At 36.5% G+C, this 23,677-nt stretch overlaps 1 protein-coding gene and 1 long non-coding RNA gene across 10 annotated transcripts in view; one reads left to right on the top strand and one right to left on the bottom strand.

Moving 5' to 3' along the window:
• Positions 1 to 21,349, top strand: part of LOC117195539 (uncharacterized) — a 57,952-nt gene extending 36,603 nt beyond the window's left edge. For 3 of the 5 annotated variants that reach the window (XR_007476718.1, XR_007476715.1, XR_007476717.1), the window contains 2 exons: positions 12,183 to 12,252; positions 20,448 to 21,349. This is a non-coding gene — a long non-coding RNA (uncharacterized LOC117195539). Of the gene's footprint in view, positions 1 to 9,397; positions 9,558 to 12,182; positions 12,253 to 20,447 lie in introns of those variants that run through there. The other 2 variants (XR_007476716.1, XR_007476714.1) reach the window with 2 other exon arrangements.
• The window catches only part of KIAA0825 (KIAA0825 ortholog), a 402,948-nt gene that overhangs the window by 7,997 nt on the left and 371,274 nt on the right, over positions 1 to 23,677 (bottom strand). The window contains exon 19 of one of the 5 annotated variants that reach the window (XM_049708412.1): positions 12,542 to 13,294. The exons of the other annotated variants lie outside the window; for them this stretch is intronic. Within the exon in view, the coding sequence (XP_049564369.1) occupies positions 13,282 to 13,294 (13 nt within the window). The 3' untranslated portion in view covers positions 12,542 to 13,281. Of the gene's footprint in view, positions 1 to 12,541; positions 13,295 to 23,677 lie in introns of those variants that run through there. 5 annotated transcript variants of the gene reach the window in all.

Here is a 23,677-nt window from a genome sequence, read left to right as displayed (position 1 = left end):
AAAAAACCCTCCACACATTGGAAATGGGTACAGAATCATAGGTGCTCATGATTTTATTGCCTGAACAGTGCAGTATTCCCCAGATATTCAGAGCTCAAGCCTCACACCACTGCTACACCAAACCTTCAATGACTGCCCTGCCCAAAGAGTTTATTAAGTCTTAGTGTTCTACCTCGGCAGTAGTTCTGTTTAGCTGCCACCATCTCTCCTCAGGGAGAAGATGATTCTCCGTATTGCCTTTGGACTTATGTTTTCCCACATTTGCATGTCTACTTTTGCTATTCCATTCACTTGAAACGCCTTTCCATATATCCCAAACCTGCTCATTCTTCAGACTCAGTCCATATCTCACCTCTTTCATAAAGTCCTTCCCAACTACCTAACCCTGATGTGATTGTCCTCCTTTGAGTCCTATAGTACCTAATATCAGCACTATTTTGGTAAATTAACCATATATTGCTTTGTTACTTCTATTACTTTCTTGAGTGATTACATTGCTTTTTTTTTTTTTCACATGTAGTATTTTTCTTTAATATTTATTTGTTTATTTGGCTGCGCCGGGTCTTAGTTGCAGCTTGCAGGATCTTTAGTTGTGGCATGTGGGATCCTTAGTTGCGGCATGCAAACTCTTAGTTGCAGCATGTGGGACCTAGTTTCCTGACCAGGGATCGAACCTGGGCCCCCTGCATTGGGAGCATGGAGTCTTAGCCACTGGACCACCAGGGAAGTCCCCATGTGTAGTATGGTTTCATCTATATTTTCAGTTCCTTGAGGAAGACTTTTAATTATAACTTTTACTACAATTTTTTTTTCAAAGAAGATATTTCAAATAGCAAACAACATATTGCTTTGTACACTATACTCTGTACACTTTAAGCACTCACAAAATACCTGTTGATTGCTATGTGTTAGAAGCTTAGATGTTCCTATGTTATTCTTAGCTGGATTGAAGAAATAATAATCTTTAACCTCTAGTGTCACAACAGGTGGTAGTTGGTATCTAGAATAGGTATTGTTAAATAGTTATTTGTATGAATCATAAATATGAGGACTCTAAGAGCCTTAAAATTAGTCTCCTCATCCTTTGTTTCTACATCATTAGTTGATTCTTAAGGTGTTAAACTCAGTGATCATACCAAAAGACAACAACTTCTTGCAAGTTCATTCATTTACTAATCATCTCCATACCAGTTCTTAGGATATGCTGCTGTAGATATAGAAGAAATAGAAGACTGGCCCAATTAGCAAAACTCTGGGAAACTCTGTCTCAATGAATGGTAATGGTAGGAAATTAACTGTAGTGCACCTCTACATAAAAGACTGAAATTAGAGGACCTTCTAAGTTACTATGTTGGGCTTTTAGTACATATATAGCTTATGTTATGAGAGATCTGCTTTGGTTTGTAGTTTATTTGGTATTTATCACAATGAGCCACATTTTAGAACAGTTTTACTGTGTATAATTAATTTGCCCATTCATCCAGCAAACATTTACTGAGTACCTGCTAACCTCAAAACACTGGGCTAGGTAATGTAGAGGTGAGTTGAGCTGGTTATGGTCTTCTCTTCAGGGAGCTTATTCAGACCAAAAGAGGTCGTCATATGGGCTTGACTGAGTAATTATTCTAAATCCATATTCAAAATCCCATAAGGATTTTGTAGAATATTTCAGTTTAGGTATGAAATGTCAGCGAAAATATAAGGCACTGGTGCCATTTCCTTAAGGCTTTATCTTAGCAATTGTTTGTGGGAAAGGCATAATTCAGGCATTTCTTCCTTCACTCATGAAGCAATCTGTGGTAGTCTTGGGGAGTAATTCATGTCCTTCCTCATTCACTGGAAAGGTAGCAACATTAATGACAGAATGCCTCCTCACTTTTTAAAGGTCATTATCAAATCCTATGGTAAAATTGGAAACTATAGAATTTGATGTCCTTCTTTAAAGACGTTTCTGTAGAAAGGTGATTCTGAACAGCACTTAATCCCAAAGGACAAACTTTAGGGAGGGGACAGATAAAATGCTATCCTAAATTTGAGAAAAACTTCATGAATATTGTGATTCATGAATAACTATGGGAAGTCTATTATAAACCAGAAAATCAGCTTTGAATGTAATCACCATGAATATAAATGGCACCATTTTTTAGTAGCTCTTTTTATCCACATAAACCACAGAATTAGAGTCTCTTAACTTTGGAGACAGGTCTTTATAATACTATACTTGATAGATGAGACCTACCTACTTTTTTTTAAAAATTATTTATTTTTGGTTGTGTTGGGTCTTTGTTGCTGTGCGCAGACTTCCTGTAGTTGCCTCGAGCGGGGTCTACTCTTCATTGCGGCATGTGGTCTTCTCACTGTGGTGGCTTCTCTTGTTGCGGAGCACGGGCCCTAGGCATGCGGGCTTCAGTAGTTGTGGCACGCGGGCTCAGTAGTTGTGGCACGCAGCCTCACTAGTTGTGGCTCGCGGGCTTTAGAGTGCAGGCTCAGTAGTTGTGGCACACGGGCTTAGTTGCTCTGCGGCATGTGGAATCTTCCCGGACCAGGGATTGAACCGATATCTCCTCATTGGCAGGCGGATTATTAACCACTGCACAACCAGGGAAGTCCTGAGACCTCCCTACTTTCTGATATGTTCTCCAGACGAGGCAAATCCACAACCACATTTACCTAATGTTTTAGAACCGAAGTTTTAAGAAATGTATATAGTTTCAGTTCATCTTCCTTATCATACATTTGGTGAAAATGGAGAAATTGTTATTCTTTTCATGTAACATAGACAATTGATTTATTGCTTAGTTTTATCTTCTCCAAAAAGAATAGTTTAGAATTTCCTTCTATGTAGTAATTTTTTTTTTTTTTTTTTTTTTTTTGCGGTACGCGGGCCTCTCACTGTTGTGGCCTCTCCCGTTGTGGAGCACAGGCTCCAGACGCGCAGGCTCAGCGGCCATGGCTCACAGGCCTAGCCGCTCCGCGGCATGTGGGATCTTCCCAGACCGGAGCACGAACCCATGTCCCCTGCATCGGCAGGCGGACTCTCAAGCACTGTGCCACCAGGGAAGCCCCTAGATAGTAATTTTTAATACTTTAAAAGTTTTGTTTTTCTCTGAACTTTGTATTGAATCTCTAAAGTAGTTAAATAATAGGAATCATACATGGGAGCTACGAGGCCTTATACCATTTTCAGTAGGAGCATTAGGGAATGAGAGGATGGCAAAAAATCTCACTTTGATAAGGGATCAGAGAGAGCTTTGCAAACTTATTTCTAAATTAAGTTAGTTATTCCCTCAAGCTAATTAAGGTATACTAGTTTGGGGAGAATTCAGTAGGAAAAATGAAAGCATTAAGGTAACTCATTCAAACAAAAAGGTCAAAAACGCTTAAGAATATCATTTATTTGTACTGTTTTATTTTCAAACTTAGAATAGAGATTTTATTTTGAATATTATAGAGGTTTTTGTGAACTGTAAAGGATGTTCAGTATTTATAGAATACAATAAATGGAAATCACATCCTGGCCTTTGGAAGTTACAAAACATAAGCATTTCTTAAAATAAAGTGAGTTATTCCAACTCCTGTCAAATTACTTTGCCTCAATTTAACACTTCAATATCCAGAAAATAAGGTTTGTCTGTTTATGAAAATACATCACAGTTTGTTAATATACCACTTAGAACCCCTGAAACCCAATGCTATCTACATTTAATGTATAGAAATATATAGAAATAAATAGAATAAATAAATAGTGAAATATATATTAAATATATATATATAAATACACACATCTGAAATCCATACTCAATATAATTAAATATCAAAACTTGCCATCATGAATTAGCAGGTTGGTTGCTTGCTTTAGCCAAGAATTTGTTATATGTTTATGATAACTAGCTATATATGCAGTTTATCTAGCTATTTCTGCAAGAATTCAAATGGATGTTCTTTTATAAGGTAGTTGATTTCTTTTGCTACTACTAATACAGTAAAATGAATCGTTCCAAGCTAGGAACAAGCAGCAAAACCCTTAATTTGAACTTATAGTCTACAGAGACTATCTGCAACACAACTTAACTTTCCAGCAATTTGTTTTAATTAATATGATTTTTTCTATGTATTTAAGTGGGAGAGTTATATACCAACCAATGGGACAAGTAAGAATGCTAACCGTAACATTTTAAATACTATGGCTTAGGGAAAACATAAATGGAAGCATAGCCATCAGTACTAATGGAAGCTGAACTTTTCCGTTACCAGTAAATTACCCATATTTCCAGAGACTTTTTTCTCCAGTGGATTTTTAAAAATTCTAAGAGTTTAGATAGAAGTCCAAGGTCATGCTATTTGGCTAGCACTCACTGCTGATACAGAAGAAATGCCCTTTGCTAGGAGAAGTGTCAAGACTGCTGTATATCGTGAGAACCATATTGCTCTTTTTTTCTCAACAATGTATTTTTCTCAGAGTAATGTACAATTTAATGAATAAAAAAGTCTTTTTCTTTTCTAGCTAAATTTGATGTACTTGGAAGTTTTCATGGACTGTGTTCTATAGACACTTGGTGTCTATCCCATTTACTAAACTGCTATGTTAAAAGTTACATAAGCTATGCCAAGAAATGTTATTCTTGCTCCAAAAATGATTGTTTAAAAAGTCTTATTTTCATCAAGAAGAAAAGGATTACATATTTGCAACTCTAAAACTTCTAAAAATTGAATGCATTTATACTAGCCATGTAAAGCTGATGACAACCCAGGCATCACAGGTTGATTTGGCAAGCAGACTGGCACAAGGCTAACTAACCACTGCATAACCACTTCTGGGGATAACAATCTGATTGAAAGCACTATTTATAAACGTGAGCTCTATCAGCTGAAATGCCTGTTTGCAACCTCTCATTCAAATTAATAGCATCATCATGTTTAGAAAAGGATTTGAAATATAGACCTGGCTCATATTTTATTTAAAATTGGCTAAAAATTTAGAAAGTTTAAAACTGTTCTAGAACCTAGGAGAAAATGAGAGCTCTACATGGTTAATGGTGCCATTATTCTTCATTGAGTCACTGCCTATGTATTCATGTTCACATAGTATCCAACGTTCTTTCATTACTGAATGAATGAAATTATTTACTGAATGCCTACTATGTACTGGCACTGGGGGGATTTGGAGCATATAATTATGACAGCTAACGCTTACTTAGCAATTTCAATGTGCCAGGCACTGTTCTAAGGACTTTGCATATAGTAATTCATTTAGCCCTCACAGCAACTTTAATTAATTTAATTTTTTTTTATTTTATATTGGAGTATAGTTGATTAACAATGTTGTGTTAGTTTCAGGTATACAGCAAAGTGATTCAGTTATACATATACATGTATCTATTCTTTTTCAAATTATTTTCCCATTTAGGTTATTACAGAATATTGAGCAGAATTCCCTACGCTATACAGTAGGTCCTTGTTGGTTACCTGTATTAAATATACCAGTGTATGCATGTCAACCCCAAACTCCCAATCTATCCCTCCCCCCCACCCTTCCCCCCTGGTAACCATAAGTTCATTCTCTAAGTCTGTGAGTCTATTTCTGTTTTGTAAATAAGTTAATTTGTGTCATTTTTTGTTTTAGATTCCACATATAAGTGATACCATATGATATTTGTCTTTCTCTGTCTGACTTACTTCACTTAGTATGATAATCTCTAGGTCCATCCATGTTGCTGCAAATGGTATTATTTCATTATTTTTATGGCTGAATAATATTCCTTTGTATATATATATGCCACATCTTCTTTATCCATTCCTCTGTCAGTGGACATTTAGGTTGCTTCTGTGTCTTGGCTATTGTAAACAGTGCTGCAGTGAGCATTGGGGTGCATGTATCTTTTCGAATTATGGTTTTCTCCAGATATATGCCCAGAAGTGGGATTGCTGGATGATGTGGTAGTTCTATTTTTAGTTTTTTAAGGAACCTTCATACTATTCTCCATAGTGTCTGTACCAATTTACATTCTGACCAACAGTGTAGGAGGGTTCCCTTTTCTCCACACCCGCTAAAGCATATATTGTTTGTAGACTTTTTGATGATGGCCATTCTGACCAGTGTGACATGGTACCTCATTGTAGTTTTGATTTGCATTTCTCTAATAATTATCGATGTTGAGCATCTTTTCATATGCCTCTTGACCATCTGTATGTCTTCTTTGAAGAAATGTCTATTTAGATCTGCCCATTTTTTGATTGGGTTGTTTGTTTTTTGTTTTTTTGATATTGAGGTGCATGAGCTGTTTGTATAGTTTGGAGATTAATTCCTTGTTGGTCACTTCATTTGCAAATATTTTCTTCATTCTGTGGGTTCTCTTTTTGTTTATGGTTTCCTTTGCTGTGTAAAAGCTTTTAAGATTAATTAGGTCCCATTTGTTTATTTTTGTTTTATTTTCATTACTCTAGGAGGTGGATCCAAAAAGATATAGCTGCAATTTATGTCAAAGAGTGTTCTGCCTATGTTTTCCTCTAAGAGTTTTATAGTATCCAGTTTTACATTTAGGTCTTTAATCCATTTTGATTTTATTTTTTGTGTATGGTGTTAGAGAATGTTCTAATTTCATTCTTTTACATGTAGCTGTCCAGTTTTCCCAGCACCACTTATTGAAGAGACTGTCTTTTCTCCATTGTATATCCTTGCCTCTTTGTTGTAGATTAATTGACCATAGGTGTGTGGGTTTATTTCTGGGCCTTCTGTCCTGTTCCATTGATCTATATGTCTGTTTTTGTTCCAGTACCATACTATTTTGATGACTATAGCTTTGTACTATACTCTGAAGTCAAGGAGCCTGATTCCTCCAGCTCTGTTTTTCTTTCTCAAGATTGCTTTGGCTATTCGGGGTCTTTTGTGTCTCCATACAAATTTTAAGATTTTTCGTTCTAGTTCTGTGCAAAATACCATTGGTAATTTGGTAGGGGTGGCACTGAATATGTAGATTGCCTTGGGTAGTATAGTCATTTTGACAATATTGCTTCTTCCAATTCAGGTACATGGTATATCTTTCCATCTGTATCATCTTCGGTTCCTTTCATCAGCGTTTTACAGGTTTCCAAGTACAGGTCTTTTGCCTCCTTAGGTAGGTTTATTCCTAGGTATTTTATTCTTTTTAATGCAATGGTAAATGGGATTGTTTCTTTAATTTCTCTTTCTGGTCTTTTGTTTTTAGTGTATAGAAATGCAACAGATTTCTGTGTATTAATTTTGTATTCTTCACCTTTACCGAATTCATTGATGAGCTCTAGTAGTTTTCTGGTAGCATCTTTAGGATTTTCTATGTATAGAATCATCTCATCTGCAAATCGTGACAGTTTTACTTCTTGTCTTCCAATTTGGGTTCCTTTTATTTCTTTTTATTCTCTGATTGTCATGGCTCAGACTTCCAAAACTATATTGAATAAAAGTGGTGAGAGTGCATACCCTTGTGTTATTCCTGATCTCAGAGGAAATGCTTTCAGCTTTTCACCTTTGAGTATGATGTTAGTGGTAGGCTTGTCATATATGGCCTTTATTATGTTGAGGTATGTTCCCTCTATTCCCACTTTCTGGAGAGCTTTTTAATCATAAAGGGTGTCGAATTTTGTCAAAAGCTTTTTCTACATCTATTGAGATGATCTTATGGTTTTTATTCTTCAATTTCTTGATGTGGTATATCACACTGATTGATTTGCAGATGTTGAAAAATCCTTGATTCTCTAGGATAAATCCCACTTGATCATGGTGTATGAACCTTTTAATGTACTATTGAATTCAGTTTGCTAGTATTTTGTTGAGGATTTTTGCATCTGTGTTCATCAGTGATGTTGGCCTATAATTTTCTTTTTTTGTGATATCTTTGTCTGGTTTTGGTGTCAGGGTGATGGTGTCCCTCACAGAATGAGCTTGGGAGTGTTCCTTCCTCTGCTGATTTTTGGAATAGTTTCAGAAGGATAGGTGTTAAGTCTTCTCTAAATGTTTGCTAGAATTTGCCCGTGAAGCCATCTGGTCCTGGACTTTTGTCTGTTGGGGATTTTTTTAATCACAGTTTCAATTTCAGTACTTGTGATTGGTTTGTTCATATTTGTGTGTGGATGATTTCCTACCTTTACTGCATGTTTGCCTTTACTAGTGGGCTCTTCCATTTGTAATTTTCTTGTTTCTCGTGGTGGCCTTTTCTTTTTCACCTAGAGAATTTCTTTTATCATTTGTTGCAAAGCTGGTGTGGTGGTGCTGAATTCTCTTAGCTTTTGCTTGTCTGTAAAGCTTTTGATTTCTCCATCAAATCTGAAAGAGAGCCTTGCTGGATAGAGTGTTCTTGGTTATAGGTTCTTCCCTTTCCTCACTGTAAATATATCATGTCACTCCCTTCTGGTTTGCAGGGTTTCTGCTGAGAAATCAGCTGATAACCTTATGGGAATTCCCTTGTATGTTATTTGTTGCTTTTAATATTTTTTCTTGTTGTTAATTTTTGTCAGCTTGATTAGTATGCATCTCAGCATGTTCCTCCTTGTCCGTCCTGCCTGCGGCTGTCTGAGCTTCTTGGACTTGGGTGACTGTTTCCATTCCCCTGTTAGGGAAGTTTTCAGCTATTATCCTTCAGATATTTTCTCAGGTCATTTCTCTCTCTCTTCTCCTTCTGCAGTACCTATAATGAGAATGTTGATGCATTTAATGTTGTCCCAGGTCTCTGAGACTGTCCTTGTTTCTTTTCATTCTTTTTCTTTATTTTGTTTCATGGCAGTGATTTCTACCATTCTTTCAGCTCACTTATTCTTTCTTCTGCCTCAGTTATTCTGCTATTGATTCCTTCTAGTGTATTTTTCATTTTAGTTATTGTACTGTTCATCTCTGTTTGTTTTTTCTTTAGTTCTCCTAGGTCTTTGTTAAACATTTCTTGTATCTTTTTGATCTGTACCTCCATTCTTTTTCTGAGATCATGTATCATTTTTACTATCATTATTCTGAATTCTTTTTTGGGTAGATTGCCTATCTCCACTTCACCTAGTTGTTCTTCTGAGGTTTTACCTTATTCCTTCATCTGGGACATATTCCTCTGCCATCCCATTTTGTCTAACTTTCTTTGATTGTGGTTTCCATTATGCAGGCTGCAGGGTTGTAGTTCTTCTTGCTTCTGCTGTCTGACTCCACAGTGGATGAGTCTGTCTAAGAGGCTTGTGCAGGCTTCCTGGTGGGAAGGACTGGTTCTTGCCCACTGGTGGGTGGAGCTGGGTCTTGTCCCCCTGATGGGCAGGGCTGTGTCAAGGGGTGTGTTTATTGGGCAGCTGTGTGCTCAGGAAGACTTTAAGCAACCTGTCTGCTGATGGGTGGGGCTGTGTTCCTGCCCTGTTGGTTGTTTGGCCTGAGTCATCCCAGCACTGGATCCTACAGGCTGTGGGGTGGGGCCAGGTCTTGGTGGGAAAATGGCCTCCAGGAGTGCCCATGCTAATGAGTACTCCTCAGAACTACTGCCGCTAGTGTTTTTGTCTCCACAGTGAGCCACAGCCACACCACACCTCTGCAAGAGACCCTCCAATACTAGCAGGTAGGTCTGGCCCAGTGTCTTATGAAGTCACTGCTTTTTTTTCCTGGGTCCTGGTGTGCACAAGACCTTGTGTGTGCCCTCCAAGAGTGGAGTTTCTGTTTCCTCCAGTCCCGTGGAATTCCTGTGATCACACCCTGCTGGCCTTCAAAGCCAGATTCTCTTGGGGCTCCTCCTCCAATTGCCAGACCCCCAGGCTGGGGATCCTGACGTGGGACTCAGGACTTTCACGCCTGTGGCAGAACTTCTGTGGTATAATTATTTTCCAGTTTGTGGGTCACCCACCCAGTGAGTATGGGATTTGATTTTATTGTGATTGCACCCCTCCTACTGTCTCGTTGTGGCTTCTTCTTTGTCTTTGGATGTAGAGTATCTTTTTTGGTAGGTTCCACCATTTTTTTTGTTGATGGTTGTTCAGCAGTTAGTTGTAATTTCGGTGTTTTTGTAAGAAGAGGTGAGTTCACGTCCTACTACTCCACCATCTTGTCTTTGTCTAGCAACTTTAATTATTGCCACACACGAGGAGTTACCCAGGGTCACACAGCTGGTCCGTGGTGGAGCCAGGATTCTAACCCAAGCAGCTGGCTCTAGAGTTAATGCTCTTACCCACTATAGTACATCTACTGCAACCTATGTCTCTGTGTCTCCTATAATAATAAGTGAAATGTGAGCTGCTCACAGTTTAAGACCAGTTAATATCCACTGTGTATTTGTTAACAAATTAATTAATAGGAAAAAACAACAACAACAGTCTCTTTGCACCCCATGATGGCAGGCCAGAACTGGAAGACCTGATTTATTTCAGACCCACTTGAGTTGAGATGCCTCAACTTTTACAGTGGTGGCAGATTAGGAGCCTCTCAAGACAACTCCCATTGCTTCAGCTCTTTGGGGATGATGGGACCACTTCCTCACTTCCCATCCTTACTCCTGGGGAACTAATTAGAAGTACTGCTTCCTCTAACTTCATGCTGATATCAAGGAGGTTGAGAGGCATGATAAACAAGATCTTGGGGCTTCCCTGGTGGCGCAGTGGTTGAGAGTCCGCCTGCCGATGCAGGGGACACACGTTCGTGCCCCAGTCCGGGAAAATCCCACATGCTGCGGAGTGGCTGGGCCCGTGAGCCATGGCCACTGAGCTTGCGTGTCCGCAGCCTGTGCTCCGCAATGGGAGAGGCCACAACAGTGAGAGGCCCACGTACCGCAAAAAAAAAAAAAAAAAAAAATCTTTACCCTCAAAGAACTTATATTTGAATGGATATCAAAGCTATTTCAAGAAATGTTTTCATCTTATGGCCCCTTCAGTAAGCTGTGGTGCCCTCTTCAATAGCTACACAAAATGTGGAGTATATTATGTGTCCAGACTTGGTCACTCTTTCCAAGATTCTTGCTGTTTCAGCTTAGGATATTTAACATGAAATCACCACTGCAATGTGGTGCCTCCATAGATGAATTTTAAGTTTTAATAATTTTTCATTTTCACCCTTGAGAGTAGCTTTGTATACATTTTAAAAATTAAAAAATCAAAGCAAAACACGGCCAACACTTTGATGTGAGTCCAAGCTTTGGTAAAATGCATAAAAGTAACACCAAGTCCAAGAGAAATTGAAACTCTAAGCACATTTTGCTTGCATTCATTCCTTGTTTCTAATTTAATAAATATTTCCCAGAATGGAGTTTGTAAATCAAAGTAAATATATATATATATATATATATATATATATATAAAAATATATATAAAATGCTTACTTATTCCCTTTTGGGTTCTATGTCAATTGTGTACATTTCATAAATATAAACATAAGACATATTTGCTAAGGAATTACATTTGTTGATGTGGCAACCTCATGGCTTAAAGTATAAAAAATTCATACCTTGTCAATTATGAATTGCATTTCCCCCGTTTGTATAGAATATGGAATTTTTTTGAGTACTGGCTAAAAATGTACATGATACTATTTCAGAGGTAAGTATTGCTTAAAAAAAAAAATCAACATCACCCTGCCTTAAGAGATGAAACATCTGAAAACTATAATCCTTTTAAATAAATTTTTAAAAATCTATTCTTTGCTCATTTATTCAGCTTTCTTCTCACTATAGCCAATTACCAACCTTATCAGTCCATTTCCTTTTATTTATATTTTAGTCGAATGAGTGTCATGACAGGAAGGAAGTATGAATACCCTTTAATACTTACAGATTTTTTTTCAAATTTAAACATCTTTCTTGCTAAGCAGAATTAATGCACTGACTCACTCCCACAGCTATCACCCTGGATGCCCTTTTTCTATTTCATTACCATTTTGTGTATGAACACATCACTGGTGTGGTATTTATCTTGATAAGTAGTGAAAAAACAGTCTTGCCTCAAAAAGCCATGCCATGTTTCCAGCCCTTGTTTATAAGGCATCTTCCAGCAGCAATCTCACTGCAGAGTTGCATGTACTAAATGGTGGCCCAACTCAGATCACTGGTATTCTCCCTGAGTAAAATCCTATGTATGCTGTCAATTTAATTGGTGCCACAGATAACTGTGACCCTTTTTCCCCTTCAACTGCTTATAGTCATTTTAAGATCTGTCATCACAGCTTAAGGTATGATTATGTCTAATAATGCTTTATTTTGCAGTGGGTATATCACAGTTATTGCCATATACAGAAAATTCTGACTGACATTTCCAGAGCTTTTTGGTGACAGAGTAAGTAAAGCAGTATATTACCTCTTTCTATGACTGCCAGGTGAATAACCCAACACAACTACCTAATATCTTGAGAGAAGGCTTTACTATTTCGGAGAGCCTTTTCCCCCATTTCACATCCCCACAGCACTGCCCTGTATTCCTCTCCTCTGAGTTTATCTCCCTAATTTAAATTCTAACTTCAAATATATCAGTTGACTAATATTAAACTTAACTTCCAAAAGGAGTCCATTTAAATACCTTCCTTCTGTACTTAATGATACAGATTTAAGGTCGAATATTTGTCATTTTTTAATGGAAATAGCTAGGAAGCATTAAAAAATAAAGTGAACAATTGGCATTGAAATATTTGGTAAACAAAATCATTTCAGTTATTTCTGTCCTACCACCTAACCTATTTGCCATAACCTATGAATTTGCAGGAAGTCTAATTCAAGCTGACATTCAAAGGTTATTCTCATTAATGTCTAAATTTTCGTGTTGAGTTCCTGCTACTGTATTACAATTCCGATTTCCATATCAAATTTATTAAGTTTTCTTTACTGTTAAAATCCATCATTGGCCCAGCAATATACAGTAGAACCAATAATGTCTATTGATGTTTAATATGCCTAACTTTGTTGTAAATTCAGTTTTTAAAAACAAGGTCTTTGCCAGCCCTTTTATTTCTAGGCATTAGAGTATACTCAAGAGGATCTTACCTAACAATTTAGAATTATCATTACAAAATGTAAAAAGCCTGTTGTGGGCCAATTCGTCTTTAACATTAGCCAGAAGATGAACTTTGCCCAAAGAATTCTTTGGAAATATAGTATATTAATGACCCAATGGAATAAACACTTGACCATCAAAAAGCACCGAGTTTGAAAAATTGCTTTATCTTAACCCTGCTTTATACAACATAAACAGATTCATTACTGCTGAAATATGCTGCATCTCTAATTTCATTTTCACAAAACTTCAACACACCACTGCAGAATCCCGATTAGTTCTCTCAGTAAATAACTATGGCATTACCATTATTATTGTTCACTGGAAGTCCCTATTTAGAAGAAGAACAACAGGGAAATTACTACACAGTAGTCCCCACCCCCAGCAAACACATAAAAACACAAGTACACACACACCCATAGATAATAAAACACTGGAAAATGATAAGAATATTCAAGAAAATGCTTTATCTTTAGCTGTGATTCAGCTATTCAGCTAACTTTATCTAATGGTATATTATTCCATTAGTTTTAAAACCCAGGAAAATATTAGCAATTGAATATTATGAGGAAAAATGTCAACCTAATTATGAAATGAAATTAAGCTATCAAGCAATGGAATACTGTGAATCATTAACCTTAAATTCTGTATTACATGGAAGCAGAAAGCAGATTTCAGATAAAAGGCTCAGACTGCATACTGTGAAATATTTTACTTTTACCTGCTCCTAGATTCTGTGGGTTTCTTTTCTGTTTCTTTTTCTTTCCTTAATAACTCAAATTTTCAATTACTAGAATTTCATTCCCATTCAGTTGCTATTAAGCTAGCATTGCCTGTGGGATCTAGAAATTGAATTGATGAAGTATAACCAACCTTTTTATAGAGAAGGGCCATTCCTCTAAACTCTCCTAAGCTTTGAAATTCTTGGTGTTGTGTTGTGCAATCCATTAATGTTACAGAGGGAAAGTGACAAAAGATAGTAATGCAAGACTCTAGGTACCTATGCTTCAAGCCATGAGTCATGATGCTGTCAAATGGATGGGTATTACAATTTGCTAGGTGATGGTAATTAACTAGTCTAGACTCCTTTCAAAAACTACTAAGCTACTTAGTGAATGTTTCTTAGAAGCTATACTAACTTCATAGATCAGATAACTGAACAAAATACTGGCATATAGAAAAATATTTTTGGAGCGCCTACTATGAGTCAGGCAATATATTAGGCACAGGGGATAACACCGTGAATACAATAATTATTGCTCCTTCTCTTATGGAACTTATATCTGTGGCAAAGAAATTTTGGGCAAGTAATCAAATTGAATGAATTAATGAATGGCAGTAACTGCAAAAGTCAATGGTCATGTCCTTCATATTTCAATAATTTTTATAGTTTTCTATATATGGATCCTGCATATTTTGGTTAGGGTTATTCCTAGAAATTTTATGGTGTGTATGTTGCTATTATTCAGAAATTTTTTTTTTTTTTACTATATCTTCAGTTTCTTACTGGGATATTGATATTTTTCAATATTTTTCTTATATTTCATAGCCTTACTGATTTCTAAGAGGATTTTATGTGGTATTTTGGGGTTTTCTAAGAAATATTCTCTGCAGTTAATAACCATTTTCCCCTTTTCCTCTCCAGCAGTTAGTCCATTACTTCTGATTTATGTCTTATTCCACTAGCCAGAAATTCTGGAAGAATGTTAAATAGATTGGGAATTCTGTTCCCCCTTGATTTTAATAAGAGTTCTGGTTTTATAATTTATATTATATGATGTGATCTGTCTTCTTAGATATCCTTTCTTTATGGGATAAAGAAAGGGATAACCCTGCTATCCCACTCCTAGGTGTCCTCCTAAGACAAAAAGAAATTTACATTCACATAAAACCCTATAAACAAATGTTTATGGCAGCTTTATTCACAATAGCCCCAAATTGTAAACAACCCAGATGCCCTTAAACTATTTCATACAATAAAATATAACTCAGCCATAAGAAGGAACAAACTGTTGGTTCACACAACAACTTGGGTGAATTTTCAATGCATTTTCCTAAGTGAAAGAAGACAGAATCAAGTGGCTATATGCTGTGTGATTCTATTTTACATGACAGACACTCCTAAAAAAGCAAAAGTACAGAGAAAAAAAACAGATCAGTGCTTTCCAGGGGTTAGGAATGGGAGGAGAGATTATCAATAAAGGGGTAACTCTTGTTTAGGGGGTTGATGAAATTGTACTGCAGGGAACTCTAGTGGTCGACACATGACTCTCTGCATTTGTCAAAACACATAGAACTGTACACCACAAAGAGTGAATTTTATTATACAATAACAACAACAACAAAATCAACTAGGATGTGGGGGGAATATGAAATACAGACTGTGACATGGGAATCACACAACATTACAAATGAATTACATAACTACACTGAAGGGGGTGGACAAGAAAGGAGCCAAGCTAAGAAACTCTGGAAAGCAGTGTTTTAACTGTTTTAAGACTAAAGACAAAAGAGCTGTTCACGAACAATGTTCTCTAGTTGGTAATTTGTTTCTAACAGAGGGATTAAGAAATGTAAAACTACTCTCTTAGATTAAAAAATTTTTTTAGATTTTAAAAGTATTTTTAGATGCTTTTAAAGATATTTTTACTTATGTTTATATAGTAGGGTTATCAGAAATTATAGAAAATGGGAGTCATGTTTCTTACTGTAAGAGAATAAGGGAAGAAAGCTAGAATGAACCCTGTCATGTTGGATTAAAATTGGAGATATCAATATGAACTTATTCTTTTAATATATTTACATATAAATGATACAGAAATAAATTTTGATGTGTTTGTATGCATGAGTTAGTACCTACACATGTGTTTCCTAGCTCTATCCACTGAAAGGAGCTAGAAGGTACCCCAGTAGCAATGAACAGCTGGCACCTAAATCTTGGTTTATAAATTCCACTCTGCTATGCAAAAGACAGGACTCCTCAGAGAAATGGCTACTTCTAGGGCTAGGGCAGGAAAAACACAATATGAGCCTGGAGCATCAGAAAGTAAGGATGTTACAGATTTCCCTGGTGGCACAGTGGTTAAGAATCTGCCTGCCCCACCATCACCCTGATACCAAAACCAGACAAAGATACTACAAAAAAGAAAGTTACAGACCAGTATCACTGATGAATATAGATACAAAAATCCTCAACAAAATACTAACAAACAGAATCCAACAACACATTAAAAGGATCATACACCATGATCAAATGGGATTTATCCCAGGGATGCAAGGATTCTTCAATATATGCAAATCAATCAATGTGATACACCATATTAACAAAGTGAAGAATAAAAACCATATGATCATCTCAATAGACGCAGAAAAAGCTTTTGACAAAATTCAACACACATTTATGATAAAAACTCTCCAGAAAGTGGGCATAGAGGGTACCCATCTCAACATAATAAAGGCCATATACAACAAACCCACAGCAAACATCATTCTCAATGGGGAAAAACTGAAAGCATTTCCTCTAAGACCAGGAACAAGACAACGATGTCCACTCTCACCACTATTATTCAACATAGTTTTGGAAGTCCTAGCCACAGCAATCAGAGAAGAAAAAGAAATAAAAGGAATCCAAATCGGAAAAGAAGAAGTAAAACTGTCACTGTTTGCAGATGACATGATACTATACATAGAGAATCCTAAAGATGCCACCAGAAAACTATTAGAGCTAATCAATGAATTTGGTAAAGTTGCAGGATACAAAATTAATGCACAGAAATCTCTTTCATTCCTATATATTCCTATATAATGATGAAACATCTGAAAGAGAAATTATGGAAACACTCCCATTTACCATAGCAACAAAAAGAATAAAATACCTAGGAATAAACCTACCTAGGGAAACAAAAGACCTGTATGCAGAAAACTATAAGACCCTGATGAAAGAAATTAAAGATGATACCAACAGATCGAGAGATATACCATGTTCTTGGATTGGAAGAATCAACATTGTGAAAATGTCTATACTATCCAAAGCAATCTACAGATTCAATGCAATCCCTATCAAATTACCAATGGCATTTTTTATGGAACTAGAACAAATCATCTTAAAATTTGTATGGAGACAAAAAAGACCCCGAATAGCCAAAGCAGTCTTGAGGGAAAAAAATGGAGCTGGAGGAATCAGACTCCCTGACTTCAGACTATGCTACCAAGCTACAGTAATCAAGACGATATGGTACTGGCACAAAAACAGAAACATAGATCAATGGAACAAGATAGAAAGCCCAGAGATAAACCCACGCACCTATGGTCAACTAATCTATGACAAAGGAGGCAAAGATACACAATGGAGAAAAGACAGTCTCTTCAATAAGTGGCGCTGGGAAAACTGGACAGCTACATTTAAAAGAATGAAATTAGAACACTCCCTAACACAATACACAAAAATAAACTCAAAAAGGATTCGAGACCTAAATGTAAGACCGGACACTATAAAACTCTTAGAGGAAAACATAGGAAGAACCCTCTTTGACATAAATCACAGCAAGATCTTTTTTGATCCACCTCCTAGAGTAATGGAAATAAAAAGAAAAATAAACAAATGGGACCTAATGAAACTTCAAAGCTTTTGCACAGCAAAGGAAACCATAAACAAGATGAAAAGACAACCCTCAGAATGGGAGAAAATATTTGCAAACGAATCAACGGACAAAGGATTAATCTCCAAAATATATAAGCAGCTCATGCTGCTCAATATTAAAGAAACAAACAACCCAATCCGAAAATGGGCAGAAGACCTAAATAGACATTTCTCCAAAGAAGACATACAGATGGCCAAGAAGCACATGAAAAGCTCAACATCACTAATTATTAGAGAAATGCAAATCAAAACTACAATGAGGTATCACCTCACACCAGTTAGAATGAGCATCATCAGAAAATCTACAAACAACAAATGCTGGAGAGGGTGTGGAGAAAAGGGAACCCTCTTGCACTGTTGGTGGGAATGTAAATTGATACAGCCACTATAGAGAACAGTATGGAGGTTCCTTAAAAACCTAAAAATAGAATTACCATATGATTCAGCAATCCCACTACTGCTCATATACCCAGAGAAAACCATAATTCAAAAAGACACATGCACCCCAATGTTCATTGCAGCACTATTTACAATAGCCAGGTCATGGAAGCAACCTAAATGTCCATCGACAGACGAATGGATAAAGAAGTTGTGGTACATATATACAATGGAATATTACTCGGCCATAAAAAAGAATGAAATTTAGTCATTTGTTGAGGCGTGGATGGATCTAGAGACGGTCATACAGAGTGAAGTAAGTCAGAAACAGAAAAACAAATATCGTATATTAACGCATGTATGTGGAACCTAGAAAACCGGTTTGCAGGGCAGAAGTTGAGACACAGATGTAGAGAACAAATGTATGGACACCAAGGGGGGAAAACCACGGTGGGATGGGGATGGTGGTGTGCTGAATTGGGCTATTGGGATTGACATGTATACACTGATGTGTATAAAATTGATGACTAATAAGAACCTGCAGTATAAAAAAACAAAAACAAAAAACAACTAATACTAAACTTTCTTTGGGTTATTCGTATGGAAATATGTTAATATAAATGTTTCAGACATTGCATGAAATTTCTAAAATTCTTATATATTCTGGTATAATGTTATAAGTCATAATTCTAGTTATTACTTTAAAATGTATATCTCAGAAATTAAAAAAAAAGGTGGTAAAGAAGGTAAAATGAGCAAATCATAAATAAAGCCAGCTATTTCAAAAACAAAACAAACAAACAAACAAACAAAAATTCGCCTGCCAGCGCAGGGGACATGGGTTCGATCTCTGGTTCAGGAAGATCCCCCGTACTGCGGAGCAACTAAGCCCATGTACCACAACTAATGAGCCTGTGCTGTAGAGCCCGTGTGCCACAACTACTGAAGCCTGTGTGCCCAGAACCAGTGCTTCGGAACAAGAGAAGCCACTGCAATGAGAAGCCCACACACCGAAATGAAGAGTAGCCCCTTGTTCGCCGCAACTAGAGAAAGCCTGCGTGCAGCAACAAAGACCCAACGTAGCCTAAAATAAATAAATAAATAATAAAATTAAAAAAAAAAAAAAAAAGAAAGAAAGTAAGTAAGGAGGTTAAAAAAAAAAGATGGGAGTATAGAAAAAAGGCTTAGGAGCCAGCCTGGAAAAGTTAATTGACAAAGTTGGAAAAGCTTGAGCAACAAAATAAATAATGATTGCATTACATTATAACCGAATAATAAAATAAATATTCATGAATCCATACTAATATAAATAAGTAAATAAATAGGGGGATATGTGACAACTCTTACTCAAATAACAATTCTAAATAATATATACAAAGAAATAAGAGAAATAGAAATCACTATTAAAACACCATGGCAATATTGCCACACAATACAATGGCTACTAAAATTAATAGGTAAAAGTTTATGCAGAAATTGGATATTTGCATAAGGTCAAAGTATCTCCCTCAAATATTTAGTAATTACAAAGGAAAAAGAGTAACAACATTAGAGAATCCTAACAAACACCAGCTTAACTAAGTGACCAAGAGTAACATCACCAGTAATAAGACTTACTGATGTTATTTAATCCCTGATATGAGACACTGAGAAGGGCCCATTGCCTCTATGGTTTCCTTACCAATAATGCACAACCTTAATCTAACAAGAAAGCATCAGACAAACAAATTGAGGCACAGTCTACAAAAATAACTGACCAGTACCCTTCAAAAGTGTCAAGGTCATGAAAGACAGACTCAAGAACTGGCATAGATTGGAGGAGACTAAGGAGCCATGACAACTAAATGCAATGTGGGATCCCGGAACAACAAAAGGACAATGGTAGAAAAAAGTTCTGTACTTTAGTTAAGAGTAGTATCCTAAGGATGATTTCTTAGTTTTGATAAGTGTTTTTTGGTTATGTAAGATGTTAAACATAAGGGGAATCTGGGTGAACGGTAAATGAGAAATCTGTGTACTATTTTTGTCACCTTTCTGTAAGTTAAAGATGGCACTAAAAAAATGCTGTAGATGTGCCATCATCTCATAGCACTTAATGCTTCAGAGAAGTTTAAGCCCAGCCTAATTTTGTCCCTTTTTAGGTAACCTGCTTTATTTTTTCCTTCCTGGATGCTTTAAATCTGTTTTCCTCTTTCTTAAAATTAACTACATATAAAAATTAATTTGATTTTCTTTAGTGCCAACTTAAATCCTTTTACTTTTTTCCAAATCTTATCCACTTCCATTGTTACTTTGGCCTCTTGTTATTGCATCTCATTGCTTCTCTTGCATTACATATTGTAACCTACGGGTTTCTACAGTTTGTTCAGAGGCTTGCCTTATATCCTATGGAGGATACTAGATTGTTCTAACCTTTTTGTCTGATCCCCATATTAAGCATGTTTCTGTGTGTTTATTTGTTTTTCAGAGTGATTTTCACATTCCCTCAAGCTGGAGCATATTTTCACAAGCACTATTTGGGTTCTTTGGTCATTCATCTTTAAAGTAAGAGAACTCCATCTAGACCACTTCCATCATCTTGTGATTCATGGAAAACCATTGACAACAGGATTACTGACTGATCTTGGAGTTGTTAGTTTTTATCAGTTTTAGTGTTTTTATAGTTATTTCATTGGGTGGTTGTAAGAGGTTTTACTAGGGGGTGTTAGGTAGCATGCACTTTCAATCAAGCTACCTATTCAAAATGTCAGCATTTTTGCAGTATCTCCCAAGATGTTTCTGTTGAAGAATAATATTTGTACTGTGAGAGTTATATCTGGAACTCCTGTACTCCAGAATCAAAAACAAAAATGTGAAGCAATAGTTTCTATTTCACAGGCTAATTAAAGCAAGAGATTTGGTATTTCTTTACAAAAAGAATGATGAAGGTAGATAGTGGCCTGGAAACCAGTGAACCTGATTGCAAAATGAATATTTAAAAGCCCCTCTGATTTAATGTGCTCTTGTTTCCATTCCCTTTATTCTTTACAAAGACAAAGAGTCCTCTGTAAATATTGCTTTAAGGATTATCAGGCTTCAATTTTCAATTTTGTCCAAAGGCCATAATTTAAACCATAATATTGGCTTTACAAATGTAAACAGTGATTGAACCTCTTTCCTTTAGCTAATAGAAATGCCAATGAAATTAGAGTCAATTAAATAATTGCTTTATTAACCTAATGTATTACTGCTGTAAGACGTGCTGTGACTCATCCAGTCAGGAGGGGAGCTAGGAGAGAACAAAACTACATCAACATAAAGACAATGGAAACCAGCATTTTGTAAAAACTTGATCCAATAAAATGAATAAAGCATTTATTGAAATTTTGATATATCAATTTCATTCTTTATAGTTTAACCATGACCGAAGATGGAAAAATCCTAAGAGATTTTAAAGGTTAAAGATCTTTCAGAATATGTTAAATGTCCCCTCTTCTGCCAAGTTTTCTCTGTCCACCTCTGTCTCCAGACTCGTCCTCTGCTTCTCTCAGGCAAGATATCTCACTTTTTCCTTTATGGTAATACAGAGGTATGTGATTACTGACTTCTAGTGTTATATACCTTGAGAGATGATTTGCAATTATTTTTTAAACTTCTGTATTCCCTACCATGTGGTCCCCTGCCTTTTTGAGGACTGAATTTATTATCTCAATAATTTCAGAACCTAGTGAAGTATTATACCTGGTAATACCACTAAGCAAATACTTGAGGAATGAATGAGTAAATAGGTAGGTAGCACTGTGGTATCTCTAGGAAGGTGCAGAGCAGGTTCTCAGTAATTAAAGCCCTTCTTGTAGCTCACCTTTCTCCTGCTGTGCCCCAAGTGTTCTTGTATACCTGAGCACAGAACAGCAAGAGGAGAATTTTGTGGGTCTTCTTTTTCTGACCCTGTTTCAGACTACACCAAAAGTATGGCCAGAGTTGGCTACTTTGGAAAGATGTTATGGATGTTAATGATGGAAGGATGGATGAAAGGATGGAAGGAAGGAAGCAGGGGTGCAAAGAAGGATGACCATGTATTGGGTGCTATGTTATCCCTTCCATATATATTATCTAATTTAATCCTAAAACAACTATGCAGAGTAAATATTATTATCCCTATTTTTACAATTAAGGAAACTGGGACTTTTAAATGTACTTCTTTGTACCAGGCCACACAGCTGTCCAGTGGCCAAGCTAGAATTTAAATTGCAGTTGGCTCATTCAAAACTCAGTGCTTTTCTTAGAATATGGGAATTAAGGAAGTTTTAGTTCTACAAAACTGTAATGACCCATTCTGTGAGTATCCTAAACTTGATGCAGTTTTATTTTTCAGCTTTGAACAATAGGATTCAGAAATATTTGCCTATCATTTCTATCATACTTAGTTTCGTTTGGTAGTCATTCATCTGTTGGACATTTACTAAGCCCAAGCACACTTGGAACACAAGTATGCCTAGGACACAGTCCCTGGACTCAAGTTCCTTTGCCCTTTTCTTAGAAGAATTCTCATTCTGGAAAGCCAACCTACTTGCCATCCCATTTATGGTTTCTTTGCTTTCTCTTCTGCCTTTTTTTTTTTTTTTTTTTTTGCGGTACGTGGGCCTTTCACTGTTGTGGCCTCTCCTGTTGCGGAGCACAGGCTCCGGACGCGCAGGCTCAGTGGCCATGGCTCACGGGCCTAGCCGCTCCGTGGCATGTGGGATCTTCCTGGACCGGGACATGAACCCGCGTCCCCTGCATCGGCAGGCGGACTCTCAACCACTGCGCCACCAGGGAAGCCGTCTTCTGCCTTTTAACAAATTCCCTAGCCACAAAAACATACACCTCATACTCCTTATATTAGAATATTTTATCTGCTTTCTGTTCTTAGTCTAAAAGGAAGGCTCATATCTTCTCCAAGGTCAACAGAAATCTCCTATTGTTTATACATGAAAATATTTAAGAAACTTAGGTACAGATTTTGTACTATTGTCATGTAAGTTATATTAACGGGGAGTGAAATTGACTTTACAAACTACTTATATATGTACATATATACATGTACATATATATGCATATAGTCTTTAGAAAGTATTAGACTCTAAACGTTCAACTCAGAGGAAACTTAATCTTTGGTATCTCTTTAAGTCATCATTTTATCTTCAGTTTGTACCTTCTGTATTTTGTCTATGAAGAATCTACAACTCAGAATGACTTCCAAAGCATCTGCTCAAAGTATTGGCATAGAAAAGGGATTAGGACTTAAAATTAGAAAACATGAGCTTCAGTCCTATCATTCACCATCAAGTCACTTAATCTTTCTGCATCTTTTCTAATCTGGAAAATGGAAATAATAACAGTAGTAGTAGCTACCTTATAACATTATTTGGAGGATCAAATGATATTATTAAATGAAGGGTTGCAGAGCACTATACAAATGTATTACAGATCCATAATCCCTTATCTGAAACCCCTGAGGTCATTTTCAGAACTCAGACCTTTTTTTAGATTTTAAAAAAGGTAATACAATACACATTCTTTTTATTAGGAAGCATTCCCAACAGGGTCTAGGGCAGTACCCTATAACCCAATATATTAATATATTTGCAGCAAAACATATAAACATCATTTTAAGTGGGATAAATTAAGACTATAAACTTACAAAGACTTTCAGCTTAAGAGCTTTCTGTAGTTCAG

Source organism: Orcinus orca, chromosome 3 (assembly GCF_937001465.1).
Source record: "Orcinus orca chromosome 3, mOrcOrc1.1, whole genome shotgun sequence".
In the NCBI taxonomy this organism is placed as follows: domain Eukaryota; kingdom Metazoa; phylum Chordata; class Mammalia; order Artiodactyla; family Delphinidae; genus Orcinus; species Orcinus orca.
The sequence above is the reverse complement of the archived record's forward strand: the minus strand, read 5'-3'. Positions and strand labels throughout refer to the sequence as shown.